The sequence below is a fragment of the Quercus lobata genome, chromosome 5 (assembly GCF_001633185.2).
Source record: "Quercus lobata isolate SW786 chromosome 5, ValleyOak3.0 Primary Assembly, whole genome shotgun sequence".
Taxonomy (NCBI): domain Eukaryota; kingdom Viridiplantae; phylum Streptophyta; class Magnoliopsida; order Fagales; family Fagaceae; genus Quercus; species Quercus lobata.
In genome coordinates this window covers 44,288,088-44,312,724 of record NC_044908.1, presented here as the reverse complement: position 1 = coordinate 44,312,724, position 24,637 = coordinate 44,288,088, and the positions used below count along the sequence as shown (strand labels likewise).

The following is a 24,637-nucleotide window of genomic DNA, read 5'->3' as shown; positions in this document are numbered from 1 at the left end:
AAATGAAGTTCTAAAACAAGGCTACACCACAAACTCATTATTTAAAGATTTTTTTAAAAATACAAAAAATTAAATTAAATATTTTACTGTTAGAGACGAGTCCAAAATTTTCTTGTTTAGAAAGGTTTCTACATTATAAATTTTTTTAAAATAAAATGAAACCAGCACCTTAGCAATTTATTAAAGAAAAATGCTTGGGGTATAAAAGCTCGTTGTTACTTGCTTTCTTATTTTTAATTACCATTTAGCCTGATCTTTTGACTCTTTTCTGATCATTTGAAATTTAGTTAAATAACGATGTTATTATCAGATTTATTACTTAAAAATTTTTACTGTTATATATATAAAGCACTTCAATCAATTACAAACATATATATATATATATATATATGCATATATGCTTGACTTTTTTTCGTTTTGGTCATTATTGCAAAAAGTTTTTTCTTTAAAAACTACATAAACTAACTTTTATTGTTTTTGTTTCACATTTAGCAAATGAAAAATCGGAAACTAGAAGACACCAATCAAACACATGATATGAAACGGAAACTACAAAATACCAAATGGAAACTACGGGATACCAAACTAAAGGATACAACACTACTACAGGGGCTTAAGTGTGAATCTTCAAAGGAGATGTCGGAACATAAAGTCACATGTTTAACCCACCATCTCAAGAAGGTGGAGATCAATAGTTTTGTTTGGAAGAAAATAGCTTCTAAATTGGTTAAGTATTTGCTCAAGAACGGAAAGGTATTGGAAAAAATAACTATTTCTTGCCGGGATTACGTACTAGGGAACAAAAGGTTCGCAAGGAAGCTAGGAGCATCCCCAAATGTTTCTATATCATTTCCCTCTTTTATGGAGAGAAAACCATTATGGTTTGAAGTTGAAGATGATGGTTCCGATGATGATTCCGATGATGGTTCCGATGATGATTCCGATGATTATTCCGATGATGGTTCCGATGATGATTCCGATGATAGTATGGATGAAACTTAATGATTTTGAAGATAGAAGGTCCTGCCAACTAGTAATAATTTATTGAAAAGGTAAAGAACAGAGGTCAAGAATTTGAAATGAAGTCCTGCACCACAGATCAGGAGTCTGTTGTTGAAGTTCCAAAATGAAACTAATGAGAAATAAAATCCATATTTACTAGCTTGAGTTGATTTTTTTTTTAGATCTGAGAGAATTTTTTACTCTTAATTTGGGGCATACTAGATTTGGATGTTGCTTCTTTTTAGTTTCTAAATTATATTTGCAGTTTTGTCACTAATTAAGAATATTCTACTCATAAAATGAATATAACAAACATGCGTGCATGGATGAGTAAGCATTTCAAGAAAAGGTAGAACGAAAATGACAGTAGATATGAGAAACAATTAAGAACATAATGAACAAGTTTGGAGTTCAGAGTGGAATTAGTGGAAAAAGTATTTGTGTAGCCAAATCCAACAGCGTCATTCGATATTTATGAGCATATTATGACCTTAAATAGACTTTGATAAAAGGTTTAAGTTAGTCACTGAAGAGCAGGATTAATTGAAACTACTATTTTCCATTTAGTTAGGTAAGCTCAATAGGAGAGAGAAGCCTGCATCTCAATTGCCTTGCTTCTTGAATACATACTCCTTCTGTTGCTTGTGAAAATGATGCAGGGCCCGATAAGCTGCTTGCTGATTTGTGCTTGTAAAATTAGTTCTGCAATCTAGTTAAGTTAGGGCATGGTTTTCTTTAACTTAGCAAAAAATTTTCTTGGTTTTTCGTGAGGAGAGAGGTAGACCCTATTCTACTTCTCCCTTAAAAGAGGTGTTTGTTGCCTGAGAAATCGCGGATTGGGGTTTTAGAGATATAAAAGTTGAGAGGCATTGAGAAAAAACTTTTGTGATTTAACTTTGGCAAAAAATCAAACACATTTAAAAAAATAAAATAAAATGACTTGACATGGAAAATGCTGGGGCTTTAAAGTTTATGTGGCAAGTTCTCGTGAGGTCAACAAAAAGTCGCTTCGGTTTTATAGTATTGATTAGTGACTAACCCGTGTGATGTACCGAATCCAATTAGATAGAAAATATTAAAGAACTTCACTTTATTCAATACTACAAGGAATTAAAAATGAATAATTATAAATTTAAAGCTAGAAAACAGAAAAAAGGGAGAGTGGAAAAACAACCATCACCGAGGAGAGAGAAGCAGAGATAATAATGCGGTTTAATGTTTGTATTGGTGGCTTGTTATTGTATAGTAATGTTTTTGTGCGAAAGAAAGAAACCCTAAGCCCTCGTTTGATACGAGAGGATGGAATAAAATGGAAAAAAATAAAAAGAATAATTTTAGAATATTCTTCTTTTTCCTTGTTTGGGAGTTTTAATGGAGAAAATGAAAAGTTCATTCTCTTATTTGGGAGTTTAAGTGGGAGGAAATAGAATGGGTAGGAGGAAATGCTCATTCCTCTGTATTCCCTTATGCTTACATTTGGAATGAGTGAATAAAATGGATCGAAGTAGAAATGAATGAAAATAATAATTTTAGAATTGGACAAAGTTTAGCTACAAAATTAGTTGTAGCTTAAGGTTACAACCTTACTCAATAAAATAAATATTATTACATATTTTGAAAATCTAATCATTAAATTACATATTTTATAAGTTTATATTTTATGCACAATTTTAAACTACAAAAACTTACAATTTAAACAATTTATTGATGACATAGTTATTGATCTTTAATTTTCTAGAAATTTTGCAAGCACGGAAGAAATAAGAAGAAAATGTAATCCAATTATGAATTTGTCAAAATTCACCTCTAATAAAAAGATATTGAGTAAGATTGTAACCTTAGGTTACAACAAATTTTATAACTAAACTTTTGTAAGAGCATTAGCATTCTATATAAAATCATCCTAAATAATACTCATTACATAAAAAGATCTATTAAATGATGCATTTTTATATATATAAAAAAGTTAGATAATTTTTCCTTTAAAAATGTTTAAATAATGTCATTTCCTAACAGATTTGGATGAAAAGGGAGCAACAAAAAAGCCAAAATTTTCGTAAAAAGAATCCAGTAAAATTTTAGATATCATAACACACACACATATACAATGGTAACTCAAAATTGGTGCACCGACATTGACTAATACTTAAATATTTTGTTCTTTAGGCCAAACTGAAATAGACTTCAGTATGGTATAAAAAATTTCGGGGAAAAAACATCCCACTTTTTTCGTTTGGCTTTGGCTTTGTTTGTTTCACAATTTTTTTTTTTTCACACTAAAATATTTGTATATCCAATTCTCACTTTTTATGTTTTTCCTCCTCACTAGTCTCAGCATTTCTCTTCCTCTGAGTCTGATAAGGAATGAGTTTTATAAAAATTCACTATTTAGAAAAATATATATTAAATATGTCAAAGGTTCTTTTTAAATAAACATTGTATGAAGTTATTTATTATTTGACTTATATTTTTTAAAAATATTTTGCATTTTTATTTCTATTAAAAGGAAAATAAAAAGAATACAATATTCAAATTTTTAATTATTTAAAGATTTTTACAATATTCTAACACACACACACTGAAGAGAAAATAAGGTTTTACTGCAAAAGTACATCACAAACTCATTATTTAAAGATTTTTTTATAAAATATGAGAGAGAGAGAGAGAGAGAGAGAGAGAGATTCCAAATTTTTATTCTTTAGAAAGGTTCCCTACATTATAAAAATAACCAAAAAAAAAAAAAAAAAAAGCATCATTGCAGTTTATTAATAAAGAAAAATTCTTGAGGTATAAAAGCTCACTGTTCCTTGCTTCTTATTTGTAATTGCCATTTGGCTTGATCTTTTGATTATTTTCTAATTATTTAAATTTAGTTGAATTATCAATAATGATATTATTATCAGATTTTTTTTACTTTAAAATACTGTTATATATATATATATATATGTTTGTGTGTGTGTAATTGATTTTCTTGTAATTGATTCAAGTACTTTATATTCATCATTGTGAAATAAACTAAAATAAACTAACTTTTATCATTTTGACTCACATGTAGAGAACGAGAAATCGATATCTAAGATACACCAATCAAGAGTGTGAATCTTTGCAGGAGACGTTGGAACATAATGTCTCATGTTTAACTCACCATCTCAAGAAAGTGGAGATCAATAGTTTTGTTTGTAGGATAATAGCTTCTTAACAATTGGTTTAAGTATTTGCTTGAGAACGGAAAGGTATTGGAAAAAATGACTATTGCTTGTCAGAACCCAGAGAATAAAAGGTTTGTAAGGTTGCAAGAATTTGGTAGAGCATCTCCAAATGTTGCTACATCATTTACCACTTTTATGGAGAGAAAACCGTTATGGTTTGAAGTTGATGATGGTTCCGGTGATAGAATTGATGGAATTATGTGATTTTGAAGATAGGAGGTACTAGCAATAATTTATTGAAGAAGTAAAGAACCCGTGTCAATAATTTGATATGAATTCCTGTACCATAGATCAAGAGTTTGATGTTGACTTTAGTTTTCTAAATTATCAATTTACATTTTATTTTAAAAATAAGTAATTAATTTTTATATTTAGAAATTTTACATTTATCTTTTATGATCTTCCAATACATACACGATCACAAAAGTCTTTCAACTGAACCAATGAGAATTAAAATTTTAATTGGTTTTCATTAATCTTCTTCGATTGCAATCTAAATTAATTATTGTTGGTACAAACACAATAATAATGGAAACAACACAAAGAGAAATTGAATAATACGCTGAATATTATTAATTTGAAGAGATGAACACAACACTATTTGGACTGAGGCGCAGCAATTGCTCTCTTTAAGGAGATTCAAGCTTTTGGTTGGCTAATCTTTGTAACCGGTGCAGACTTTCTTTGACTTGTCTCCCTTAGGATACAATAGCCCAACAAATGTTGTATGATTAGAACAGCTTCTGCACAAAGTGTTCAAGTCCAAAACTCCACCAGAAGAACACCTTTCTTTGGTCTGAAATCTCTCAAGTATTTAGGAATATTATTGAATTCACTCTCTCACACAATACACTTTGCTTTTAACTATTTCTCTCCATTCACTATTGATATGAAATTAGTCCATAGCATAGCCACATGTATAGTCTTCCAACCCTTCACATAACCTACATGTTATTTATTAATTTAGAAAACTTCTCTTAATTTATTCAATCTAACTTACATACAAGTAACTCTTTCTTTAACAAATTATAACTCATCTCTTTATTCATCTTCAGTTATTTTGAGTTTCAACATATTTAATTTAAAATGTACTAACAATTATTTTTTAGTTCGAAAAAACTTTCATGCTCACTTTGAACTCATTTTGAACCAATGAAAATCATTCTTTCATATTTTATTATTATATACAAGTCAAATTTAAACAGTGAAAAACTACATCTTTATTGCAAAGATGCATTAATCAAGTAACCTAAACAAATCACTTTTCATTACTTATCTAAAAAATAAATTACCAAATTCTATACATACAATTTAGAACGTGAAAATTGTGTGAGCAAAATACTATGTGTTGTTTTATACTCTAGGTGAAAAATGTAAGGTTTAAATGTTAGGTAATGTGTTATATTAGTTCCCGAAATTTGAAAAGTTACATTTTAGTTCTCAAAAAATTGTACATCCAAATTAGTTCTTCCGTAGCTTTGTCTTTACAATTCTTCATACATGGCAAAATTCAACAAATTCATGTGATACTCAAGTTGTGTAAGGCTAAAGATGAATACATGCATTTGGTATGACTACAATATTTTGCAACTAAAACTAATTTTCGAAAGGCAGAAATCATATTTTCATCCTTACATTTTCAGACGATTCTTACTTTGGTCCCTAGATTTTATTTTTACCGCTTTTAGTCCCCAAAATCAAAAACCGTTCCATTTTAGTCCTTACCATCATCTCACCGATGGAAAATAGTCTACGTGGCAAACAAAGTGTACTATTGGCACACTAAAAACTGACGTAACCATTAAAATAATAATAAAAAATGTTATTTGGCATTAAAAAATGCCACATCAGCATCTAAATTTTAAAAACTAATTTATCAATTTTAACTAGATAAAAAAAATTAAAAACATAATTAAAAACCACATGAATCAAGATCTAACTGTATCTTGAACAAGAACAACAAAAATACCAACCCAAATATTTCTCCAAAAAAAAAAAAAAAAAAAACCCAGATTTAAATACAAGAACAACATTTTCCTTTCCAGCCCTTTATCCTCTCCTTTTCATTAAAACCCACACAATCCCATCCTCTTTGTCTCTCTTTTCCTCTATCCCTTGTCCTCTCAAATCCACACCCAGGCAAACACGAGAAAGAAGAAAGCAGCGAATTTGAGGTTGATTCCTGTAAGAACCAGGTATAAGACTTCTGGGCCTTAAATCACTTGGGCTCACAATTTATTTGTAGTGGGCTTGAGGATTTCCTACTATGGGTCGTTCTCGGCAGAGAGACTCAAAGCAACATTCAGTTGATACTCTCTCGCTTGACTGTTTTCTCTCAATTTTTCTGAACCTCTTCTTCTCCCAACTTTCTTCTATTTATAGCCAAGGTTAGTGGGGAGATTATGATTACAGTCACCGTTAGTGCTACTGAAGGTCCAATATTATCTGGTTAAAGTGGATGTTTAGGTGAGAGGGTGGTGCAGCATTTATGGTCTTGGAACTTGGTTCCATCTTGACCGATTATGTTCGGCAACTCAGTTTCCCGTGCATATCACGATTTTCCCGGGCACGGCTCATATACTTGCTCGGGAACGTTTAACCGATCACCTTTTGGAATTCAATACCCAAAACTTGTTTGTACATTACGGAAGTTTCAAGAAGGGCGCGGGGTAACTGGACCTTTTTGCTGGGCCTGTGCCCAAGGCCGGTATGGGCCTGGGCCCAGGGCCTGTATGGGCCTGGGATCTCGGTGCCGTACAATAGCCCCCCCTTGATTCATACTCGGTTGCCGAGAAGAATCAAGGAGCTGTCTGAGCCTTTTGACCTCGGGAATCTTATAGCCTGGGACTCATGACTGTGACTTCTCATTAATATTCATCTCAAAAGACGCGCCGTTTCGCGGCGCCAGGCGTAGTCGCCATTATTGCCTGACGGTTCGTGAACCGAAGCGGCGCACGAATCGGTTACGTTTGGCATTCGTTGGGCCGCTCGTAAATCGTGCCCATTTATTGCTTGATTAAACGTTTCTTCTTCCCCCATTTCTTTTTGGCTCTATAAATAGTCTCCCTCTGAACATCATTTCATTTTCCCTTCGCCTCTGATTTTTTGTGCTTACTCTCTGCCGACCACATTTCTGTGCGCTTACTTGCTTGCCCAGTGTTCTTTTCCTCCTTAGAACCCAAAGTAAGTTTTTCTTCCCCTTCCTGTTCCTTCAGCTTTATTTCTTTAAGTTCCCTTTTGTAGTTTTAGGTGTTATAGATGGGTTACTCTTACCTTCTAGAATCCTCAGCTGCTTTGGCCACCTTTAGGAGTAAATTTAATGTTCCCGATGACGTGGATGTGGCTTACTGCCATGAGAGTGATATTGAACTCCACCGAGGGCGGGGTACAGCCTTCTTTCCTTTGATGTCAATTTTAGAAGGCGGGGTCAGGTTCCCCGTGGATCCCCTCTTGATAAACACACTCACTTACTACGGGCTGTGTCCTGACCAGCTTCCCCCCAACTTTTACCGGGTAGTTAGCTGTGTCAGTAAGTTGAACCACACCTTTAACTTACAGTTAGACCACCATGACATTAACCAAATGTATAGCTTTTGTGGGAACAAAACCGCCAACTATTACCTAAAGACAAGAGATACTCGAGTACGGCTGATATCATGCTTACCTGATTCGAACAGGAACTCCGTCGAGGAGTTCGTTAAGGTGCGCGGCAACTGGTTTACCGGGGACATCCCTTGCCCCCTTTCACGGCGTGAAGTGGGTTCGTACCATCCCCTTGATATAATTGCTTTCCTCCACTTCTTCTTTTCTTCTTATTGAAGTAAATTTTTATTGTTAGAGACTAACGCGTCACTTGCTCTTTTGCAGACGGCAAAGTGTTTGTTCAGGACCTCAGAGCCGTCCACGCCAAGGATTTAAACTTCATCCTTCGTTCCGAGATATACGTGCATTGGGACGGACAACTCCGGGCCTCGCACTTGATCCTCGGAGTGGAGCCGGTTTATTCTACCTGGCAGCCTTTCAAGCAGGCACTATTAGTTGACAGCCCCCTGCTATCATATATAGACGTCCGGTATGTAAACTTTTTGCCGCCGAAACTTACAACAGGGGAGGCAAGGGAATTTGGTCTGCAGTTCACTTGCTCAGACGAGCTAGCTCCTTTGCGAGACGAGTCCGTGGAACGGGTATCTCGGCGCCTCAGAGAGATAGCCCACGAAGCCATATATCAAGAAGACCAAGTCCAAGAGCAGCCTAATCCCAAGAATCCAGCCGCCGAGCCTCAACAACAAGTGATAGAAGCGGCTGCCTTGCTAGCTGAAGCTATCCAACCTAGTGGAAGGATGGTATCAAGGAAGGTCATGACCATAGACCGGTTCGTGCCCGGTGCCCGGTAACCCAATCAGCCCCCACCTTCTCAGGGTCGGGGTCAAGTGCCTCAACCTTCACCCCCTTCGCAGGCCGGATGGGCCCATAAGAAACAGAAAGTTACCGATCAACCTTCCACGGGCTCGGGAGATGCCGCTATCCAGACTCCTCCCCGACCAACAGGAGGAATTGTTATCCGTGAGCCGTCAACAGAAACTGGCACGGGGGTGGCGTCCTCCTCTTAGGTGGCTCCAGCGTGGAAGCCAAAGTTCCTGTTGGACGGCAAGCCACTGCCCTCAACCGCCTGTGTTCGGATGTGGGAGAAGGGCGAGGGCGGCCGTATTGCCCAAACTTTGGCTGAAGGTCTTCTTCTTCCTGAGGACGTGCATGCCTTTGAGGAGGGATCCGAGGAGTCTGTGGGGCACCGGTTAGAGTGGCACGCCATTGCGGTAATTACTTAGTTTATTCGTTTTCTTTCCATACATTCATTTCTGCTTCTTTATTAATTTTTGTGCTTGCTAGGCTACCCAACTGGCTCATATAGTAGCCAACCGGACACGGGATCTCGCCAAGGAGGTCGAGCGCGAAAAGGGAGCGCGGGAGTCGGCAGCTAAAACGACGAAGGAAAAGCTGAAAGCTGCTGAGTTGGTCGAGAAAAAGGCTGCTGCCGCGGAGAAGAACCGGGCATTGGCCGAAAAAAGGTGTGCGGACCTCCTGGAAAAACAGAATGAGACGGAGGTCAAGTTAGCTGAAGCCATCAGCCTCAACACTGCCAACGCCGAGGAGATAGCCGACCTCAGGGCAGCCTTGGCGGCTGCAGAGCAAAAGTGGTACGACGTAGGTTTCGCTGATGCCTAAAATTCTGCAAAGCCGGTGGTGGCTCGGGCTCGGAATATGGGTTTTGAGGCCGGGTGGTTTGCCACTCTCCAAGCAATGGGAGCTCCCGAAGATTCGCATCTGAGAGACCCCGGCCAAATTCCATTTCCGAGCCCTGTACCTGTCGCCCAGGAAGCCCCGGTTGCTATTGACGAGGAGGAGACGACCAGTATGAGGGAGCTGGTTGAACAAATTGACGCTCACGCCGAGCCCGAGGAAATGGAAGCCACCAGCATCCCGACTGTGCAGGAGCTTCTCAGTGAAGACCCGCCTTTCCCCCTGACCGTCCAGCAGGAAATGACCCCGCCGACCCAACCTCCCAGCTGATTTTACTTTTATTTATTATCTTATTTCTAATTTGTTGGTTTTATTTGCCTACGTCATCGGGATGTGGTGACCGAACAATTGCCTTTATTTGTTTAATTGGTAGACCGTTTTCTTTTTCCGTTTCAATTTGTTGAATGAATTTATATCTATTTATATGTTTTGCGTGAATCATGCCAGCGCTCCGGCCGCTTAATGGAATGATACCCCCAAAACCTGTTGTGCGGTGTTTTGAGGAATCCGAGAGCACTAATGGACTTAGCATTTGTAAAGGGTTAGGTTTTCATCACGCTTGGTGATTTTAGTTTAACCGAGAATCATGTTTTCGTCCTTAGAGTATTTAGTTATAAGGTTTAAACCCGTTTGGTGATTTTAGCTTGACCGAGAATCAGGTTTTTGTCCTTAGAGCATTTAGTTATAAGGTTTAAACCCGTTTGGTGATTTTAGCTTGATCGAGAATCAGGTTTTCGTCCTTAGAGCATTTAATTATAAGATTTAAACCTGTTCGGTGATTTTAGTTTAACCGAGAATCAGATTTTCGTCCTTAGGGCATTTATTTGCAATTCTCTTGGTGTGCGGTTACGGAGTCAAAAATAGCATATACAAAAAAGTTCATCATGCTCTTAATTTCAATGAAATACAAGTTCTGGCTTACACGGATGATCATGCGTAGAATTTCTTCAAGTTGTTGGCGTTCCATGGTCAGGGGAGCGGCCTCTCGTCAAGATCTTCCAAGTAGTAGGCCCCTGCACCCGCGATGGCTGTGACTCTGTATGGCCCCTCCCAGGTTTGAGCAAGCTTCCCTGCAGCCATGTCTCGCATGTTCCCCACAACCTTCCTTAACACTAGTTCCCCGGCACTGAATTCCCTCCCCTTTACATTTCGGTTGTATCTTTGGGCCAGCTTCTGCTAATACTCGGTGAGCCGTATGGTCGCGGCCTCCCTGCATTCTTCTAACCAATCCAAATGCTCCATCATCAGGTCGGCGTTCTGGATGGGGTCAAACCCGGCGACCCGTGCACTGCATAAGCTCACCTCGGTTGGTATCACTGCCTCTGCTCCGTATGTCAGAGAAAACGGGGTTTCCCCCGTGGATCTCCTGGGGGTCGTGCGGTAAGCCCACAATACACTGGGTAGCTCTTCTGCCCATCTTCCTTTCGCCCCATCCAACCTTCTCTTGAGCCCGTTCAAAATAGTCTTGTTTACTGCTTCAGCTTGGCCGTTGCTTTGTGGGTAAGCCGGGGTTGAATACTTGTTCCTAATGCCGAGCTCGCTGCAGAAGGTCCGAAAAGCGTTGTTGTCGAATTGTAGCCCATTGTCTGTTACTAGCGAATTTGGCACCCCAAACCTTGTAACTATGTTTTTCCATACAAATTTTTTCACGTCAGTATCCTGGATATTAGCCAAGACTTCAGCTTCAGCCCACTTTGTGAAGTAATCTACAGCCACCAACACAAAACAGCGATTCCCCGTTGCTCGGGGGAATGGCCCGAGGATGTCAAGCCCCCACTGTGCAAACGGCCACGGGCTGCTGACAGGATTTAGACATCCTGTAGGCTGATGGATCATTGGGGCATGCTTTTGACACTGTTCATAGCTCCAAACGTATTCAGTGGCATCCTTCTGCATCTGTGGCCACCAAAACCCCTGGGTCATTGCTCTGTGTGCTAAAGACCGTCCCCCAGCATGTCCGCCACACACTCCCTCGTGCAGCTCGGTCAGAAGCTCTTTGACTTTTTCGGGATGTAGGCACAAGAGGTAAGGGCCTGCAAAAGACCTTCGGTACAATTTTCGGTCCGAAGACAGCCAGTACCAGGGAGCCGTCCGGTGAATCTTGTTGGCCTCGGCCTCATCCTCTGGAACTTTATCTTCGGCAAGGAAGTCTATGATCGGGTTCATCCAACATGGACCAGCCACTGCTACCTGCGTAACCTCCACTCTGGCTTGGTCGGGAACACTCTTCACATAGATGCTTGGCTCCCTTATAAGTTCTATCGTGACAAGCCGCGGCGTGTCCTCGGTGGCCGATGAGGCTAATGTGGCAAGGGAGTCAGCGTGCTTGTTTTGTGACCGGGCTACCTGGGATATCTTTACCGTTCCAAACTAACCGATGATCTGCTTTGCTGTACTTAGATAAGCTTTCATTCGAGGGTCCCGAGCCTTGAAGTCCTCAGTGATCTGATAAACAACCAGCCGAGAGTCCGAGTAAATCTCTACATCTTTTGCGCCCAGATGCAATACGGCCCTCAACCCGGCCATTAGGGCCTCATACCGGCTTCATTGTTTGAGGCTTTGAATCCCAATCTGAAGGAGTGTTCCAATCATATACCTTCAGGGGTGATTACGACAATACCAGCCCCGGCCCCCATAGCATTTGATGCGCCGTCCACAAATACCCTCCACGGGCGAATTTCTGCACTACAGATTACCTTGCCTTCGTTCTTGGGTGTGAATTCTGCGATGAAATCAACGAGAACCTGTCCCTTCACTGAGCTTCTAGGTCAGTATCTTATGTCAAACGATCCCAACCGAGTCTCCCATTTGGCAATCCGACCTGTGAAGTCAGATCTCTTTAACAGTGACTGCAATGGATACTCGGTGAGGACGAACACCGTGTGTGCCTGGAAGTAATGTGGCAACTTCCTCGTGGCGTGCACCAGGGTAAAACTAACTTCTCAAGGGGCAGGTACCTTGTCTCGGCATCTACTAAGGTTTTGTTTACGTAATACACTGGCATTTGTACTCCCTGGTCCCTTAGCAACACAGCACTTACAGCATGTTCGGTGACTGCGAGGTACATAAACAAATCCTCCCCGGGCTCCGGGGCCGTCAACCTTGGCGCCTTTGCCAAGTATTCCTTTAGCTCTCGAAAAGCCTCATCACATCTCTCGTCCCATCGAAACCCCTTCCACTTTTTCAGAAGTTGATAAAACGTTCGGCAGCGATCGGCAAACTTGGAGATAAATCGGTTCAGGGTGGCCAACATTCCAGTGAGCACTTGCACCTCTTTAGGATTGCTTGGTGGCTTGAGGCGGTTCACGGCCTCTATTTGGTCGGGGTTAGCTTCTATTCCCCGTGTAGAGATTAGATATCCCAGGAACTTACCAGCCCCCACTCTGAAAGTGCACTTCTCGGCATTCAGGCGTAATTTGTGCCGCCGTAGTATCTCGAATACTCCCCGGAGGTCTTCGGTGTGCTATGACTCAATTCTGCTTTTTACCACCATGTCGTCAATATAAACTTCAACCGTGCATCCAATTTTTTCTCGGAACATTCTCGTCATCATTCGTTGATACGTGGTTCCGGCGTTCTTCAATCCAAACGGCATGACCTCGTAGTGATAGTTTGCATTCGGGGAAATAAATGCTGTCTTTTCTCAGTCCTCGGGCGCCAAGGCAATCTGGTGGTAGCCTTGGAAGGCATCTAGGAAGCTCATCCTCGGGTGCCCATATGTTACATCTACTAGCTGATCAATCTTGGGCATTGGGAATGGGTCCTTGGGACATGCCTTGTTCAAGTCTATGAAGTTCACACAAACTCTCCATTTGCCGTTCTTCTTCTTCACTACGACAATGTTTGCCAACCATTTCAGGAAGAATATCTCCTTTATGACTCCGGCCCCCTTCAACCGCTGGACCTCCAAGTTTACTGCATCGACGTGTTCTTTTGACGCTCTTCTCGGTTTCTGCTTCTTCGGGGGGAATAATGGGTCCACGTTGAGTTTGTGGACAATGAACTCGGGATCTACACCGGGCACTTCATACGGGTTCCATGCGAAAACATCTACGTTCTGCAAAAGGAACAACAACATCTCTACCCTTTCTCGGTCATTCATGCTTGTACCTATCTGGAAATATCTGTCAGCATCTGGAAGAATTCTTACCTTTAACACCTCCTCGGCAACGTCCACCCCAGTTTCCCCCTGGGGTTTCTGTAATTGCTATGAAATCTCTTTCTCGACATGCTCGGCTTGACCGAGCTTTTCCTTTTCCCATCTAACCTCGGCAACAAGGCACTACCTCGCCACTTGTTGGTTCCCCCTTACCTCGGTAACTCCATACTCAGTAGGAAATTTTACTTTCACGTGGAGGGTGGACGGAACAGCCTCCATGGCGTGAATCCACGGCCACCCCAGGATTGCGGTGTACAATGCGAATGATCAAACTACTATGAATGTAACTATAACTCCCTTGCCTTCCATGTCCACTGGGAGAGAGATTTGCCCCTCAGGGATTACAACTCTCTCGTCAAACGAGACCAACGGCGTGTCATACTTCGCCAAATCCTGTGTCTTTAACCCGAGCCCTTCAAAGAGGTCCGGGTACATGACGTCAGCCCCGCTCCCTTGATCAATCATTACCCTTTTCACCAGGAATCCGTCTATCCGGGCTGTCACCACCAAAGCATCGTCGTGAGGTTAGACCATTCCTTCCAAATCGTCTTCTCCGAACGAGATGGCTAGCCGTCCAACTTTCTTTTTCTTCTTGAATGATTCTTCCCTCGTGTAAGCCACTGTCAATACCCTTTTTGCTGCTGCTATTCTTCTTGGTGCGGCATGGATGACTTCGATTACCCCCAGGGGTGGTGGAAGGGGGTTCCTTTTCTGTTGGGCGCCCTGCCCGGCTTCTCGGTCAATGGAATCTGCTACAAACTCTTTCAGGTACCCTGCATTCACTAGCTGTCCGAGATGATCTTTTAATACCCGACACTGCTCGGTGGTGTGTCCCTTGTCTCTATGATAGGTGCAGTATAGTTTTTGGTTCCTCCGAGATGAGTCGCCCTCCATTTTGTTTGGCCACATGAAGAATGGCTCGTTCTTGATCCGTTCCAAGATTTTGTGTACGGGCTCTTTAAACGTCACATTGACCCCTTCGATTTGCACCTCTGGTTCCTGCATTCTGAAGTCTCTTTTTGGTTTCGTCGGCAAAATGCTTTGCCGAGATCTCCCCACTAAAGGAGCTTTCCCCCTACTCTACAGCCGGTCATCCTCCAAGCGTTTGTACTCCTCTATGCGTCTCATCAGTTGCCTCATATCCTCGGGGGGTCTTCTCGTCAGCAACTCTTGTAATTCAGAATCTTCGGGGAGCCCTATCCTGAAGGTGCTTGCTGCAATTTTCTCGTTTCCTCCACCAATCTCGTTGTAGAGTTTCCAGTATCGGCTGGCATAACTCCGAAGGGTTTCCCCGACCCTCATTTTCATGGAAAGCAGTGCGTCAACTGGCTGTTGCATTCGGCTGCAGGTCACGAACCTACTGCCGAACTCTTGAATTAGCTAGGCGAAGCTGTGTATAGAACCTATCTGTAACCCATTGAACCATCTCAGTGCAGTAGAGCCGAGACTAGAGGGGAATACCTTACACATCAATGCATCATTGTGTGCATGCAAAGACATCATGTGGATGTAATGGCTAACATGCTCCACGGGGTCCGTCCTCCCCTCATACGAATTGAATGGCGGTCGCGTGAATCTGCTCGGCATTGGGGCCCGTTCAATTTCATCGGAGAATGGAGACCGGGCCGCCATCCGCGAGGCTCGGCTCATGGCGTCCATGGCGGCATTGTGGTGCAGTCGTTCCTCCGACGATTCTGATCCTTGGTCATCGTAACCATGCTACCGTGAGCGGTTCCGCCAATGACGTGGTTCCCGTGGTTGCCGGTATGACTCTTGGGAACGTGATCGATCTCAGGATCGTTGCGTACCAGATCGGCTGGAGCCCTCGCCCTGATTTCTCCTTTGCTGGGGGTTGCAATTTCTTTCATGTCACCGACCCCTTGCTTCCAGCTCTAAATCCATTACCAGTCTGCGCAACCGCTCCAGCTCTCGGTCTCTATCATCATACTGCCGATGCGCCGAGACGCCTGAAACCGTCCGGTGTGTCTGGGCCGACCCTTCTCCCAATCAGGACCTTTCCTCCCCTCTTGGGTGCTCCCTATCTTCCCGCCGTTTCTGCCTTTTCTCCCTCCACGTTGACCCCCGAGAAGATCCTATGGAGCCGCTCGGTGCACGCTCTCCTGAACGCTCCTCAGACATTCCCCTCGTTTGAGTCTCAGTCGAACCACAGCTTCGTAGGAGAGCCCCACGGTGGGCGCCAATTGTAAGAACCAGGTATAAGACTTCTGGGCCTTAAATCACTTGGGCTCACAATTTATTTGTAGTGGGCTTAAGGATTTCCTACTATGGGTCATTCTCGGCAGAAAGACTCAAAACAACACTCAGTTGATACTCTCTCGCTTGACTGTTTTCTCTCAATTTTTCTGAACCCCTTCTTCTCTCAACTTTCTTCTATTTATAGCCAAGGTTAGTGGGGAGATTATGATTACAGTCACCGTTAGTGCTACTGAAGGTCCAATATTATCTGGTTAAAGTGGATGTTTAGGTGAGAGGGCGGTGCAGTATTTATGGTCTTGGAACTTGGTTCCATCTTGACCGATTATATTCGGCAACTCAGTTGCACGTGCATATCACGATTTTCCCGGGCACGGCTCATATACTTGCTCGGGAATGTTTAACCGATCATCTCTTGGAATTCAATACCTAAAACTTGTTTGTACATTACAGAAGTTTCAAGAAGGGCGCGGGGTAACTGGACCTTTTTGCTGGGCCTGTGCCCAAGGCCGGTATGGGCCTGTATGGGCCTGGGATCTCGGTGCCGTACAATTCCGTTTGGATTTGATAGCTTCAAATATGAGGTTGCAAGTGGTTTGGTTTTGGCTATAAGATTTGGATTTGAGGTTTGTATTTGGTTTCTCTGAAAATAAGAAAATTTGGGTTTTGAGTTTTGTGTTTGGGGGCTGAAAATCTGGGGTTGGATTTAGTATTTGGGGGCCGAAAATATGGATTTGATTTTTGTGTTTGATGCTTTGGTGGTGTGGGGGTTTGAAATATGGTTTTGAGTTTTATGTTTCGGCCAATTTGGGTTTGAATTCAAATTTTCTGGGTTTTAAATTTTATGTTCATCTTCTCTAAATCCATGGCTGAAGACCCATAGCCGAAACCCCATGGTTGAAGATCCACGACCAAAACCCACCTTGACTGAGATCTGATCTTTTCTCTCTCTAAACCCAGATGGTCACTGTGGTTTGATCTGACTAGCTCATGATTGTGTTTTGGTGTATTTTATTGCTGAGGATTGGCTTTGAGTTTTGGTATTTTGTTTTTGATCTGACCGTGTTTTAGGTTTTGTTTGTTTTATTATTATTATTATTATTTTTTTGATTAAGTGTTTTGGGTTTTGTTAGTTGATTGTGTTAAAGTATCTAAGTTTGATCATGGTTTTGTATATGTTTTTGCTTGTTTGGATGTTAAGAAAATGCAAGAAAAGAGAATAAAATCTTGAATTTCTTTTTCTAGGCAACCATGTTCTTGGGGGAAGAACATGAAGAACAATTATTATTTAAATAATTAAATGATAATTAAAATTTTATTTTATTTTAAAATAACATAAAATAAAATATTTTTAATATTTTTTAATTTTGCCGTTTGCCACGTGTGTATTTTCCATCTCTAATGTAACGGCAGTGACTAAAACGGGAAGCATTTTTCAAGATAGGGACTAAAAGCGGTAAAAATAAAATCTAGGGACCAAAGTGGGAATCGCCTGAAAATGTAGGGACGAAAATATGATTTTTGCCTTTTCGAAATAGAACCTCAATAAAATTACTTTAGAATTAATAGTGTGTGGGGCAAAAACAAAAGCAAATGCCCAAATGGAAAAAATTGGGCTTTGGGGACAAGCCCACTACAATTAATTTGAAGAGATGGATATAGCAGACCACCATATAGGCTCCTAATCCAAAGGGTTTAAGTCAGAGAAAAAGATTCAGATAGAAAGAAAATAAAACTAACAAGAAAGATGGAAGTAAAAAGATTGTATTAATTTCTCCTCATTCAATCGAAGGAGCTTGTTACACTTCAAGGTTACAAGTTCCAGTTATTTCTCTTTCAATTCTTTAAATTCTGATCCTTGTTCACTGAAATCTCTCCCCCTCTTATAGTAGCTACCCTTTAATCTTGACCCTTCACCTAGAGAGTGGTTGATTAGCCTCAGATACTTGTCTCATCCTACCTTTGGAGAAAGTGCTAAGTGAGCTACAAGTTGTTATGGCACTATTAAGGTGTCATTCAACCATTAATGTAGCTAACATGGTTGGTGCAATGCATTCAATGCGGAGGTAATGGTTGCTTTCTTAACAAGTTTTCTCACTCTCTCTTCTTCCATATTGGCCACGGTTGCATCCCTCGGCTCATGCCTCCAAGCCAATGGTGGGGCTCCTCTTGCTAATTTATGGACGGTCACATTTGAGGCGGTTGCCTTCCTAGAATTGTTTAAAGACCCTCATTCGAACCCTTCTTTCAAGTTGTACTAGGTTTTTCTTTTCGAGATCTGCCTGCTTGGCTCATAGGTTCCTCAAGCATGGACCAGTAGGGGTGGTTGTCCTCGGACCACCCCCCCCCCCAAAACAAATAGCATATTTTCATCTATGTTCTAAAATAAAAGTTGAATAAAGTAAGTAAAAATGAAAAACAAAAAATTATTTTAATTTCTAATTAAAATAATAAAAAACTAATTAAGAAAAGGTAATAAATAAAAAATATTATTTTTGGTTATGTGAAAAGTTAGAAAAATAAAATTATTTTTTTGATAAAGTTATTTTTTTACAAAATATTCTTATTAAATATAATCTGTTCTAAAAGAGAGAATTTTGATACATCAATAAATTTATTATTTATTGTTTTCTTTTGCCTCCTTAGATCAATCAAGATTCTTTCTTTTTTAAGTTCTCTTCAAATAATTAAATATGAAGAAATAAAATTCACATATGTTATTGATTAAAATTCAATCTAGTCTATTGATTAAATTTGTCCTTAAAATTTAGTTTTTAATAATTGAGTCCCTCATTTTATCAAATTAAGTCAATTTGGTCTATTTGCCCAAATCTAAATGAAGTCATTTAAATAGGTTTTTATTAATATGTTTATATATATAACTGTGGGAGGACGGGAAACCAAGTACAAGAGCATGCAAACCGAGGACAAGAATAAATGGGAAGAGGTCAAACATGATAACGGAATCACAAAACCCAAGAAGATTGACATGCCCGAGGAACTCGAGGATATGGGTACATTCCTAGAAGGGCTGAGGTCTAGCCATGAAGACCACTTGACACATGACTGAGGAAAGGAAGGAAGGTTTATCATTGAGTAGGTGAAGGAAGGGTAGAGATAAAGTATCCATCGTCTCCGCATTCAATACTCTACACTCACTTAGCTGGCCACATTAATGGTGGAATGACCCCTGAATAGTGTCATTACAGTTCACAACCTAATAGAGAAACTTTCTAGTGAGGCCTTGATGGGACAAGTATCTGAAGAAAAAACCTTGGTCATCCAAGTGGAAGGCAAGGATGCAATCTGGATGACTATATAAAGGAATGGGATCCCTACAAGAAAGGGGATCAAGAAAAAAAGCAAAAAAGAGAGAGAGTGAAAACATTGTAGTTCAAGAACAAGTGTTAACCTACACCTTGGCCTAAATCGAGGAGCATTGTTGTATTAATCCCAGACATAAGTTGTTTTACTTTGCCTGACTTATATATGTTAAACATACATTCCAATATCACTTCATAGAGTTGTTAAAAAGGGGAAACAAGGTTGATTGGGATCCCATCTCTATAAATTAATTGAGCGAGGTTGAAATCTTACTTGTCCAATTTTGGCCCGCCACAATAATAATCCAAAATAGTACTCATTACACAACAAGATCTATAAAATGAGTCTTTTTAAAAAAAAAAAAAAATTAGAAAATCATTTTCTTAAAAAATGTTTAAATAATGTCATTTGCTTATAAATTTGGATGAGGTAAAAATTGGCTCATTTTAGCAAGTGAGGGAGTGTCCAAGAGATTGGCTAACCCAACCCACCTGAAGGATCTAATTGAACTTGAACTATACTTGATATGATCCAATAGTTGTTGCAGTCAGCTGCAGGTCTCCACTTTCAAAACCTGATTTTATAGGGTTGAGTGTATGTTCTCTCCTCCAAAACTTGAGCAACTCGATCCAATCAATGACCCAAGCAAAATTCAGTAAGATCTCACTAGATCTGATGATATTCCATTACTAGTTAGGCACATGCCTAACTCGGATCAATCGATAGTGGCTCTTAATAAAGACCAATTAGACAATTATAGTAAAAGTAAATAAACTAAGTGTGCATTTGGCATTGGCTTAAAATGCCAATTTTTTTTTCTTCTATTTAGCTTATTTTTGCTAATATTCATGGTTCTACTGCATTTTTTGATACTATTCATGAGTTTTATTGTACTATTTCATTTACCTTTTTGCTTTATTTACAATACTTTCAGCAAAAAGTTTTCACTTTTAAAAAGTTTTTGATACTATTCATAGGTCCTTTTACCTTTTACATAGTGTGTGCTTGGCAAAAATTAAAGAGTCAACTTATTTTACTATTCAGCTTATTTTTGTTACTATTTATAAACCTCACTGCACTTTTTGATACTATTCAAGGGTCTTACTATACTATTTCAGCTAATTTTTACCTTTATCTACAAATTAAAGTACTTTCAATAAAAAAATTTCAATTTTAATAAAATAAAAACGGACCGTAAATAAGCTGTTTCAAACTTACAGCTTTTCTTATTAATCTTTTTTATTTTTGGAAATTTAAGTCGGTCAGATAAGCTCAGAATCACTTGATTTGCTCTCCATCTGCAAACTTATTTATCCTTTGCCATTCCACAAACATGATTTTTTTTTTCTAAATAACAATAAATATTAAAAAATTTAGTTAATTGCCACATTTCAAAACAATTTTGAAAACTAGCATCTCGAGTATCTAAAACTCGAGTTCCAAGATAAAACTCGAGTTTTTAAGTCTCGATTTGTAAGTGGATTAAGTTAAATTGGGAAAAAAATCAGGTTGAAAATCGAGTTTTAAAAACTCGATTTCCATTAATTGAGAAAAAACGCCACTATAGGTTTTTAAAACGTCAATATATGTCTTAAAAACGCCACTATAGGACCCCCTAAACCTGTACTTATAAAATTTTTTTTGCAGAAAAACGCCGCTATAGGGATTTAAAACGTCACTGTAAGGCTTAAAAACGCCACTATAAGTGAAATTTTTTTGCATGGAAATCGAGTTTTAAAGACTCGAGATCTATGTGGCATTATAAGTCTTTTGGACTGAAGTTATAATATGGATCTCGAGTTTCTAAAACTCGAGACGTTAGTTTTCTTAATTCTTTAAAAACGTTCCTAACTTACTATTTTGAATGGCTGATGGATGATGTTATGCACAGTACCTCCACAAACAGCTTACGAGCAATAAGAGAGTCACAAAACAATGACAGCCTATCTCCCTGAGGAAGTGGTGATAAACGTACTCTCACGCCTTCCTCCAAAATCCCTAATTCGATTCAAGTGCGTCTCCAAAACCTGGCGCTCTCTCATCGGAACCCCAGATTTGATCTCTCGAAACCTCATCAACCACTCCACTCTCATCTCTAAATCCGAAGACCCCAATAACCCTCTCTTCTTCCTCGTCAAAGCCACAGACAAAATCGACACCTCGAAGCACACATTCTCGTTCCTATCCTACGACAACCTCAATCCAGAATACTCATCCGAAGTCATCCTTAACCTCCTACAACCAAACCACGGTCTCAACCTCGACATCGTCGGTTCCTCCTCCGATGGTCTCCTCTGTCTCTGTTTCGCAAGCACCATCTACCTCTGGGACCCCACCACGTCATCAGTGCTCGAGCCTCTCGCTCCTATAACCCCTCGCGAAATGGTCAATGTCCATTTCTACAGTGTTGGGTTCGGATTCGACTCCGTATCCAATGACTTCAAGGTCCGCGAGTAATTTGCTTCATATAAGTCAAGAAGCGGAAGTGTATAGCGTGAGCAGTGGTTCGTGGAGGCAGCTGGATCCTCAGGTTGCGCGCGTGCCTTATGGGATTCATACACAGTCGAGGGCCACAATGTACTTGGATGGAAACTTTTTCTGGTGCGCGACGCCGCTTCCATTAGATAATAATGAGGATGAGAAGATTGTTCGCTTCGACTTTGCCAGTGAGGTATTCAAGTCTACTTCATTTCCGGACGCTACTGTTATTGGGGATTACTCCAGTTGGAAGACGACTCTCACAGCGTTGAACGGGTCTATTGCTATGCTGGTTTATCCTTGTGGGAAGGAGGTGGAGATGTTGTGTTTTGATATATGGGTTTTGTTTGAATTTGGTGTTAGGGAGTCGTGGACTAAGCTTATTAGAATTGGACCCTTTTTGGATTTGGAAAGGCCATTGGGATTTTAGGGGTATGGAAAGATGTTAATGGAGAGCAAAGAAGGGCAGCTGGTCTTGTATGATCCTTCTACAAACACAGGCAAGAATTTTCCATTTGATGGGCTTAAGGGATCGTTACAAGTTGCTCTCTAAACTGAGTTTTGGGAAACAAACGAGGAAACAAGCGAGGAAGACGGTTGTGAGGTCCAAGAGGAGGTGAATCAATGAGGTATGGTTCAATTGTGCTGCCATCTTTTATAAAATTGTGGTCCTAAACATTGGTTTTGACTGTTATCAATAAATTATTGTGTTAAATTTTATTTAAGAGCCATTTTGTTGACATTAGCTGGTTTGATGTGGATCAATCAAAAATTATGATATTAGATGGCATTCATTCATATGTAATGTAAAGGTTATTAGGCAGAAATCAAATTGGTGGAATTTTATTTTTTTATTTAAAAAATTGGTTTAAACACTATAGACTCAATCATTCGTAATATAATTGATGACATGACTTTGAATTAAATAGAACTAAGAAAAATAAAGTAATTGCTTGTTATTCGTTGGCTTTGGCCTTGGGAAGATTATGTTCAAGATATAGGAAATAGGAATGACTTCATTGTGTGCAACAATGTTAAACTGTCTAGATGGGGTGACACTTGAATTTACTTTTGTTACTTCCTATTTCTTAATTGGGATCTGGGTTTTCAGGTGAGGAACCCTCCCTCATCCTCATGGGCCCTGATAACTTGATAAGTAAAACTGAGTTCTCAATTAATCAAGCATGCGTTATCATTGGCATAAGTTGTTTCTATTCCTTTTCACTGATCATATTCTTTCTATTGATTGGCTTAAAAAAATCATTTTGTGTATGATAATTTGGACATGAAATTTCCGTATAATCTTCTTGGGAACTTATATTTTATGTTGATCATAAAACATTATTTGGCTTTGAAGGCGTTTTTGATTATTTTGATGGATGCTATCTAGTACTAGTTGCTTATATATAGTCAGTGCCTTCAACTTCTTTTAGTTTTCCTTGTTTGACCATGGTACTTACCTACTAATTCATATGGGAGATAAAATCTGTTGTCAGTTGGTAGGGTTCTTTCTGAAGTATCTGCCACAGGGCTATAGAATTAATTGTTGCCTAGCATGTACAACTCAGTCGATATTCAATTTGTTAAGGGTCATGGGAGATAGAATATGAAATCCTTGGAAGGGAGGGAGTTGGTGACTAATGCAAGGGAGTTGAAAAACTAGTTTTAGCAAGAAGCAGGTATACCAAGGAAAATAATTCTATAGAATTTTTTTTTTTTTTTCAAGCATTAAGAGTGAAGTAAACAAATGATACAAGAGCAGCATATTATAGATTCAGCAGATAACCTATACTGCAGAGCCAAAGCTGTGACACAGCAACAGAACAATGTTTTTCTAAGCACAAAACCACAGTAGGCTATACTCACCTAACATAAGCCATATTAGGCAAACAAGACCGCAACTAATATAAAGATGTAGAATTAGTTAATTCTAACTCAACCAAAATAACTTCAAGGCAAGGAATGGGGGGCAGGGCATAATTGATCTCCCATCTGCAGAAAGGCACTCTGTTTAACACTGAATTACAGTTGAACTTTTTTTTTGGATAGGTAATAAAACCTTTATTGATAAGAAAAGTACAATGAGTTTACAATAGTAAAATCACTGTAAAAAAATGGATACAAATAGATCAAAAGGGAAAAACTAATAGAATTAATGAAATCAAGCAAAGAAGTACAATGCATAAAACCCCAAATATGAGACCACTCAAACAAAGTCATACTTAGTAAAGACTTCAACAGGTCCACAGTTCTTTTAGTGTCCTCAAATGTTCGGACATTGCATTCTTTCCAAGTTAACTACATAAGACACGCTGGTACCATATTCCAAACATTGAACTTATTGCTCTTCATTCTTCCTTTAACATTTTTCTTAATAATTCCTATGAGTTGTTCTTCAATATAGATCTTCCCCTCATGTAAAAAACATTTCTCTGTTCCCACAACTGGTAGACGCCCACCAAGCTAACTTACATTGCATGGTTCTAAACACCCTTCCTTTTAGTTGAGTAGTATCCCAGTTTACTAATTCCTTCCTGTAAGTCTTGGCATCTGACACTAAGCAAAGGCCCACGATGTTATCCCAAATTCTCTTGGTGATTGAGCATTGAAAACAGGGACACAGTGCTTAATAGTTTCAAAACAGGGACATTGTGCTAGAATTTTTTTTTAAAAATAAGGGCAAAAGCCCATTTTCCCCAGGAAAAAAGTACAAAAAGAGGGAGGTGGGGGTTCGGGGTCGGGAAAGTTACACTAGCTAGGGGAGTAGGTATTTGAACCTTAGAGGTTTCCATTAGAAACAACAAGAAATAGCCGTTTAGCTCGAGCTACAAGACTCATAGCAACAAAATTTAGAAGTTTTTTATTCATTGATGATCAGTGAATATTCTTAAAGCAATTAGGCAGATTGGTTACAACCAATAATAGGATTGCTCTTATGAGTTATGAGTAGATA

General features: G+C 39.6%; 2 protein-coding genes across 2 annotated transcripts; both read left to right on the top strand.

Annotated features, from left to right (window-relative positions):
- The first annotated feature begins 21,141 nt into the window (after positions 1-21,141).
- Positions 21,142-21,663, top strand: LOC115990535 (putative F-box protein At3g16210). The gene has a single exon (XM_031114358.1). The coding sequence runs from the start codon at positions 21,142-21,144 to the stop codon at positions 21,661-21,663; it is 522 nt and encodes a 173-aa protein (XP_030970218.1).
- Positions 21,664-21,781: 118 nt separating this feature from the next.
- On the top strand, positions 21,782-22,114 carry LOC115990534 (F-box/kelch-repeat protein At3g23880-like). Its single transcript, XM_031114357.1, has one exon. It carries the CDS (start codon positions 21,782-21,784, stop codon positions 22,112-22,114), a length of 333 nt encoding a protein of 110 aa, XP_030970217.1.
- The last annotated feature ends 2,523 nt before the right edge of the window (positions 22,115-24,637 follow it).